Source organism: Oryzias melastigma, linkage group LG21 (assembly GCF_002922805.2).
Source record: "Oryzias melastigma strain HK-1 linkage group LG21, ASM292280v2, whole genome shotgun sequence".
NCBI lineage: Eukaryota > Metazoa > Chordata > Actinopteri > Beloniformes > Adrianichthyidae > Oryzias > Oryzias melastigma.
In genome coordinates this window covers 20,240,193-20,249,024 of record NC_050532.1, presented here as the reverse complement: position 1 = coordinate 20,249,024, position 8,832 = coordinate 20,240,193, and the positions used below count along the sequence as shown (strand labels likewise).

The window sequence follows — 8,832 nt, the reverse complement described above, 5'->3', positions numbered from 1 at the left end:
AGTCAAACCCCAAGAATTTCATAGTGGTCTGAGCGAAAACTATATTGTGGATTTTTGTACCGCAAAACTTTTGCATCAGATAGTTATGTACTTTGTCACTACATTTTCTCAACCAAAGAACTTATCTTGGCTCAGCCATCAGAATTCCTCCCTGACTGTGCAAACCAAGACGGGGATGACTTCTGTCTGCTGCAGGTTTAGCCGTGACTGTTGGTCTGTCCAGACGATCGTTTAGTCATATTTTCTGCTAAACAAAAGCATGTAAACAGAGAAGCCATCATAGAAGAAAATCTGTGCTTTTAACCTGCTTATTTACATGTCAACACCTATTAGACCAATTAATCCTGAAATATTTGACATCAATGATCATCTGTCACATTTCAAACACTTTCTGTACTTGACAAACCAACACCGAAAATATCTGCGCTATATATGTCTTTTTAAATATTTGCCTTGTTTTGACAGGACTTCTGATGCGTTGAGATTCAAATGCAGCCTTTCAGGGTTTCATCGCCGCTCCTAAAGCAGAATGCTTATATCAGCTCTCTTGTCAGCTCTCGTTACGGACGGGAAGTATCAGGCACTAATGCCATTTTTAAAGTCATCAGCAAACCGCAGCGGCTATGACATATCATGATAACAGTCATTTGTTAGGATGTCAGGGAAAACAAATAGAAAGTAATATCCTGGTTTGCAAGAGAGAGAGAGAGACGGGGAAGTGCCGTGACTGTGATCTTCATTGTGGTTTTAATGAGGATGTCACAGCTGTCAGCGCTGTAATAGGTAGCTGATTATCTTAAGAATCGCCTCCATGCTTTTGCACATTTTTGGATTCCTTTAAACCAAAAAATGCTCTTTTCTGAAAACACTGTGAATACTTTATTGTATTTTTTAATTTCAGATATTTAATTTGTGTGATCTAGACTTAATAAAGTTGAAGAGTGATGTGTAAAATCATCATTGCAAGCATGACTTTCTCAGTTTTCATCTTTCTGTTTGGATTTGGTTGCTTAACTCTTGTTATTTAGCTGCATAGTGCCATCTAGTGTTCATTGTATGATATTACATCTATTTAGTGTTATGTGCATGACCTATATGCCTCTAAATAAAGAATATTCAGGCCTTTAGCTGCACATTTTTACTGTATGATCACTTCCTTTTCTTTTTAAACTTCTTTGAATTTTAAGAACATTATTTTTTTGTTTCATTTTACCAAATTATTATCTATTTTACTACCTTTTGTTTAATTTATGCTTTAAGGAACATATTCAAATTTGATACAAAATAATCAATTTAAAAACTTTCAGAAATACCAAAAATGTCACATATTTTGAGTTGTCTCAAACATTACTATACCATGCATAATTGAGTTACTAGTCCCATTTTTACAGTGCTAATAAGTACACATTTGCTCAGAAAAACACCCACTTTCCCCACCTACCTTTGCCAACAGATCCCAAGGTGAAATGTGCATCTCTTACTTATTAAACTAAACTTAAGGTGTGAGGTTTAGTCAAACATTGCCAGTCAATCGCTGAGAAGTGAGTGCAGCCGTGACCCTCTGGGCAGAATCAGAGCTGCAGAAGTGCTTTGGCATCAGTGTGACAGGATTAACACATCAAAAGCAGTGTCGGGGCCTACAGCAGCGTCGCGCAGTCTCTACAGCACCTTTCATGTTCTGCTCAGGTTCACTACAATTTCACGTAAGCCAACAGCAAGTCAGACGGAAAAAGATAATGGGGGGGCCAAGCTGCTGCTATCGAGCTTTACCTCAGCCTCAGTAAAACATGTCAAATTCAGTGTTTGATGAAAGATTGGAGTTCAACAGGATCAACTCAGGAAACGATATCTAACTTTGTCACATGGCCATGATGTAAAGGCACGTTGCAGGCTGACATTCAGGCTGAAATTATGGCTGCGAGCGTGTGTGCTTACAGTCTTCATTGACACACGCTCTGGATAATCAGGGCAGGAGGAAAATGAAGCCCAGGAGAGCACAAGTGAGGATGTGTTAGGCTGTGTAATCATTGACATAATGTGGTAATAAGAAAAGTTGAGGTAGTTTTAGTGAAAACGTTTTAATGAGATGAATTCTAAGTAGTAGGATAACAGCTACTGTAAGCATAACAACAGTTAGCATAGCAATAGTTTAATGCATTTGTATTGCTTATGAAAACATGTCATTAAAAACCCAGTCCAATGAAGATCTTGGTTTTTATGTGGTTTTGTGACATTTTTTAAAGCCTGAAATAGCAATTCTGAGCATTTTAGTCAAATTGTTGTGAATGAGGAGCAGACAAAAAACGCTGCTTCAAAAATCTGTGATGTAGAAAACATGCTGGGCGGGCCACAAGCTCCCTGTAACAAGAATGGGAAAGGGGGGCGGGGTTGCTCTGCGCCAAAAACTTACAGGCAAATTTCTAAAGAACTCCTGCCGCTCTGCAGAAACTAAGTGTTAGGAAACAACAGTTTTTTTTAATATGGTCAAGAAAGGCTAAATTTTTAAAAGACACTTTAAAATACAGTTGCAGGAGAAAGTATGTGAGGCCTTTGGGGGGAAAAAATCAATTTCTCCACAATTTATCTCAATCTAAATCACAACGTTGGAGAAAAACATTGCCTGCTTAAATTTATGTTTTCATGTTTTATTAGAAATAATTGTGTCTCCAGTTTATGCATAAAACCAAGTAATAATTCTAAAGGGTTCACGTATTTTCTCCTGCAGCTGCAGCTCAAAAGCTGATCAGAGTGGGACTAAACCAGTTTCACTACTTTCCATTTTAAATGGTTTAAAATAATGAGAAGAGTCATTAAAAATATTTTTGGTCATTTTAGTTTGGGGTGTTGCTCAAAATTTTGGGGACCCAGACTGAAAACCTATGATGGGAACAAAAATGTAATTTATAAAATATATATTGTTCTGTATTTCCAAAATAAAATAGATTTAATAAAAAATACAATTATTTATTTTAACTAATCTTGCCTTTTTCTTTTAGAAATATAGTGAATTTGTGAGGTGTTAAAACACAAAGTGGGTGTGTAGCTGTTTGGAATTCTGCACTGACTTGTCACTAAAATCTTCACTCCTGAAGTGATTGACCTCAGGAAGCCCCAAAGGACCCCCCACTTCTGGCCTTGGGCCTGAACCTTTTGCTTGTTTATTCTGTCAGGCAGCAGCTCTTCAGATCAAAAGTGTTTTTTTTTTCAATCCTTCAGAGTCCATCAAGTCAAATCTGTTGCACATTATCAGCTAAATCCTTCCATTCAAGATGAATTTCAACACCTGCTTTACTTCTTCCTCCACTAACAAGCCCGGTCTTTGTTCAGGTGATCGACATTAAAGAGAAGCTGAAGCTGTTCAAGAACTTTTGGTCCAACCTGCCTGAGGCGATATGTGTGGAGGACAAAGTGACTGCTGGGAATGTGAGCGAGGATGAGTGCTGGAATGGACACACCAAGAGCAGGTAAGGACACAAAAAGAGGAGGGATACAAGCGATTTGAAGGGTTGTTTTAATGTGCCGCACAAGAAGCTAAAAACATAAGAGCTTTTTTTTGTAATCCAATTCAGCCCAGATAAGTAAAAAAAAAACGTGGAAGATTTTGGAAGAAACCTCCACCAGAACGAAACAGCAGGAGTGGCTACCTGCTGGGAGGACAAGAAAGAGACAGAAAAACACTGAAAAACTGGAACATCTCCAGTAAGGCAAACAAGCACGTTAGAAAGAGAAGCAATAAAGGAAAAAAAATGGAGGAAACAGATGGACGAGGACAAAAGAAATATATTTTCATGGCAGAAGTGAAGGACCAGAAAGTAGATCAGCACAAAGTAGCCAAACATCAATTGTTGGAAAAAATTTGGATTTAAAAAATCCCTGGACTGCCTGGATTTAAAACCCCTAACTCTAACCTAAAATCCCTAAAAACTTTATCTCATTTAAGATGATTGTGAACTATTTACTGTATATGAGAACTGGACTGAGTGATCCCTCAGGATGAAGACTTTTTACAAACTCTTTTTTGTTGTTGTTGTTGTTGTTTAAGGATTTTCAGAAGTTGTTTTTTCTTCTAAACCAGACCTGTGTTAACAGCTAATCAGATTAAACTTCTTTGAAAGAAAGTATTTGTTAAAAGTCACCTGGGGGTCAAATTGATGTCAGGTGCATAATGAAAAGATTGTGACAATTTACATATGAAATTCCTTAAAAAACCTTCATGTAGAAACTTAAGGTGATTATCAGAGGGATTTATTCTTGAAGTCATGTATCAAGTGATTTTTAATCAAAAAATATATTAATCTGCTGGCATGTTTTTCTTATATTTTAGACATTGCTGCCTTCTATAAGAGTTGTTTCAAAAAATTCTCTGAAATGATTATTTGTGACTATAAATAGAAACTGGTGTATTCCATCTTTTGTCTTAAAGCCTTGCTTAAAATGTTTACAAATTTAATAAAATATGTTTTGATCTTTTGTTTTCTATAAATTAAGGAAATGTCTTTTTTGTATTTTAGGTACTTTCCTGAAGTGCTAAAAGACGGCCTGACCAGCCAGGTGAACAACCCTGAGGTGGACGTGGACATCACCCGTCCGGACACCATCATCCGTCAACACATCATGGCTCTGCGGGTTGTGACCAACAAGTTAAAAAACGCTTACAATGGAAATGATATAACCTTTCAGTAAGAATTTTCCCTTTTTGTTTTTTTTAACCCCCTAAGAAATACAAAATATTCTTTGCAGTAAAGTTCATTCTTTAAGGCCGCAGTAATCTCCACTTCTAAAGCTGAGTATTAACATCAAATCAATATCCTTGAGAGGCTGATTAGAACCTAACTAGTAATGCCAAAAGTACAACTAGTTGACTAGTGACCCAAAAAAATGAACTAGTTAACTAGTAGTGTTTTAAAATCTACACTAGTTTACTAGTGGCTCCCATTTGTGCTCACTATTAACTAGCTCCATGCAAATTAATCTAAAGGTTTACTAGTAAGGTTCCTGTAAGGATCACTAATTAACTAGTGTGACAATAAATTTGTACTATATTACTAGGGGCATGCAAAATGTTAACTAGTAGACTCGTGAAGCATCTGTAAGTCTTGTTAGTTAACTAGTAAGAGAGAAAATCTGTACTAATTAACTAGTGCTTTACAAAAAAACACTAGTTAACTAGTTTATTTTTTAAAATGTTGCCAGTTAACTAGTAAGCACAAATAGGACCCAATAGTAAACATTACTAGTTAACCAGATTATATTTTTGGTATTAAGACAGCCTAATATCAAGGATATTGATTTAATGATAAGAATGCTTGATTTTGCTGAATGAAATAGAATAGTCTACAAAAGTCTCTGGTTTCAATTGAGTTTTCAAAAAATGTGATAATAATAAAGGAGGGACATTTTTTAACAAATCAACTTTTAAAAAACATTGATTAAAGTTTACCAAAAAAATGAAGTCACAACCAGCAATTTTTATATTCTTATTTTAGCTGTAGTAAAGATTTAACAAAAATATTTTTGTGTGAATGTTAACTATGATAATGTGTTTATTTTGTATATAGTAAAGGAAGTTGAATGCAAAACTAATCCATATTTACCACATATTTAGCTTTGCAATTTGAATAATATTCAAAATCCTTTTACTTTTTGATTTAAAGTTCTTCTGCTGCCATTTTTCTTACCAATCTACTAATTAATGTCAAAGGAACAAATCATCTCAAGAAGGAATTAAACTAAAAGGACAAACTTTGGTTAGACATTCACAGAACTTCCAAAGATTCATTTGTTTTGCTTTATTTTGCAAAAAATATTAAACTAAACTCCAAATTTATGTAATTTCCTCTTTCAAAGATTTTAAATTAACGATAAAATGCAAACTGAAAGTTTCTCTTTGTCCTATATTGTTTAGAAATAGGGTGATGATAGTCAAAAGGAGGTAACTCAAAGCAGGTAGAACGACGAGGTCCAGAAGTCTTTAGACGGGTTTAATCGAAAACTCAAAACATAGTTCAACCCATGTCTAACTCATTGCTGCTTAAATTTGTGTCTTGGTACTCCAATGATGTCCCGACGCTGGTTTGTCTTGCAGATGATGAAGGCAGCGGCTCAGGCAGCGGCAGCGGCTGCACAGAGGCCTGCACCACAGAGAGTAGTGGCCGTGCTGCCACAGAATTCCCGGTGGTGAGAGCTGACCGGAGCGGGCCTGTAGACGACTCGGCCTCGCTCTGCACGCCATCTGCAGCTCTGCTTACCCTGCTCACCCTCTCCGCCCACGCTTTTTGCCAACAGTGGAGATAATACTGGGAAAAACAAGTTCACCATGAACAGCAGGGTTTGCTTTCCTCTCCTCTTCCGCTGTCTTTGTATCCGGGCAGACCGGAGCAACCGTCAAGCCGGCAGCATTTAAGCTGCGAGCCTTCATGCTGGAAGTGTCTGCTCAGAGAAAGAGCAGCCATGCATCACAGTTTCCCTCCTTCCCAAAGATCTTGCAGTGCCATCCCTAGACTTGATATTTATTGGAATCAATTCACAGTGTTAACGCTGTTGCTGACCCAACAAACTCTGCCTCAGAGATTAACAAAAAAAAGCTTATTTTCTTGCACGTGTGGCAAATGTTGAGAAAGTTCACCAAGAGGAAAAAATAAATAAAATAACAGCACGCACTTTGACTGTAAATGCAAAAATATTATTTTCTTTTTTTTTTATTTTTTAAGGTGGTTATTTGATGTACCGAAAAGTTGTAGCTCAATGAGTTTCAAAGTATGAAGGAGACAAATGTATTTTTGCCTAAAGTTTAACAGTTTAAAGGCAAACAAATGTTCTTTAAAATGTTTTTGGACTTTATTTTATTTTATAATGAATCTAATGCATTCTTTGAATTACATGACCTCATCTTATGTTTCCTAATAAACTGTGGAGCTCATTTGGGGCCAATATTATTTGAAACACAAACAAAAAAATTGAAAAAAAAATATTGGTGTTTGGCCGAAAAAAATGTAAAATGTCAAAAACTTTTCTAAACTATTCTAAAATAATCTTAGTTATTTCCAACCTCAAATGTTCTGTTTTTAGGTTTAAAAAACTCAAAATTTCTGTTTCAAACCTTTTTTTTTTTTCCGGAAATTTTTTTTTCTTCCATTACCAACGTTTTTTGTTTTTGGATCTGAAAATTTCAGTTTCAAAACGTTTGGCCCTGTTGTGGCCCATTGGGGCGGGGCTAACACAAAGGACCAATCAAAATTGATGAGGGTGGTAACTTCAGTCTCGGTGCTTTCACTGACTCTGAGGACTTGGTAAATTATGGTCAGAAAGACTGTTGTAAAAAGTAGAGTTTTTTAAGGCATGAAAAAGCACAATTTTATTTTTTTTTTGTGATATGAAAATCTTTTTTAAAACAGCAACTATTACACAGCCCTGCACATTACTGAAATGTAACCATGTATTTAAAAAAAGAAGTTGAAACCGGCAACAGCGTTTTAGATGCAAGGTTTGTATGCAAGAAAACTCTACTTTTTACTCCCTTTTTGGGATTTTAATTTATCCTTCGTGTTAGCCCCGCCCTAATGCACCAAAAGGGGGCTTGAAACTGAAATTTTCAGATTCAAAACTGAAAAAAAATTATTTTAAAATCAAAATTTTGAGTTTTGAAACCTACAAAAAAGAACATTTGAAGCTGTTAATAATTAAGTTTGTTTTAGAATAGCAAAAAGTTTTACATATTTTTGGCCAAACACCAAAATTGATCTCTATTTTTTTTAATTTGCGTTTCAAATAATATTGGCCCCAATTGAGCTCCATAATAAACAAGTTTTAACATTTTGTAGGTAAATTATAATATATTCTAGATTTGCAATGGATCTGCACAGGCTTTTAGTTCATCACTGTCAGTGGTCCTGGGCTCAAACTCACTACAAGGTTATAGAATTTCATTTTTGGTACGGAAGTATACGGACTAGAAAATAATCTACCACCAAAGTCGTGTCACATATTGCAGAGATAAATATTCCTAATTATTCTATTTCTTGATCAAAAAGTGATTTCTTCTCAGTCAGTCTCCAACAAATAAAGTGGCACAAAGCCACTTTGTTGATTTGATATTTCAATCAAATTTCAGCAGGCTCTAAATCATAGTCTGGATTGTGTCCTGTATATCGTATGTAAACACTTTGCACTATTTGAGCACATTATTGCAGTGTTGTGCTGCTGACATTTCTGTATTAACAGTAACTGGGACCTGTATGAGGTTTTTTTGCTGCTTCATCAGAGTACAAATATTAACCAAATATGTCTCATAATTACAAAAAACGGTAATAAAATGTGTTTCATTTCTACACTTATTATAACGTTTTCACTTTAAGTGAAAATACTATTAAACAGTATTAAAATTTAATGGTAATTACCAAAAATTGCAATATATGTAATGTGTAGTTTGCATATTACTCGGTAAAGGTTTGGGAATTATTAAGACAGACAGCAGAAAATGGCACATGATGGTTACTGTGAACGCTAAGAAAGGGTCCCATCATTTCTCTGGAAAGCTTGAATGGTTATGTCTGCGGCACAGGCGGGCTGGAAGCCGACCACAGTTCACCTGTGAAATGAGAATCTGTGGGGACTGGACAGGGCTGAACGCTTCAGTGCAGCTCCTCAGTAGAGTGAACTCACAGAGAATGTGAGAGGCCTGGCACTGCTAAAGGAAGCAGACAAAACCAGCCCTGTATGTACATCCTCTGTTCTCTGAGAGCCCGTCAGGTCCACAAGCGCCAAGCCGGCCCGGCTTCTATCCACCAAATTAGTCTGTATTATTCCACTCGCTGTGTATCAACAAATATTGGA

General features: G+C 36.1%; 1 protein-coding gene across 1 annotated transcript in view; it reads left to right on the top strand.

Moving 5' to 3' along the window:
• Positions 1-4,683, top strand: part of gpc6b (glypican 6b) — a 102,400-nt gene extending 97,717 nt beyond the window's left edge. The window contains exons 8-9 of the mRNA XM_024286706.2: positions 3,328-3,464; positions 4,512-4,683. Of these exons, the coding sequence (XP_024142474.1) occupies positions 3,328-3,464; positions 4,512-4,683 (309 nt within the window). The remainder of the gene's footprint in view (positions 1-3,327; positions 3,465-4,511) is intronic.
• The last annotated feature ends 4,149 nt before the right edge of the window (positions 4,684-8,832 follow it).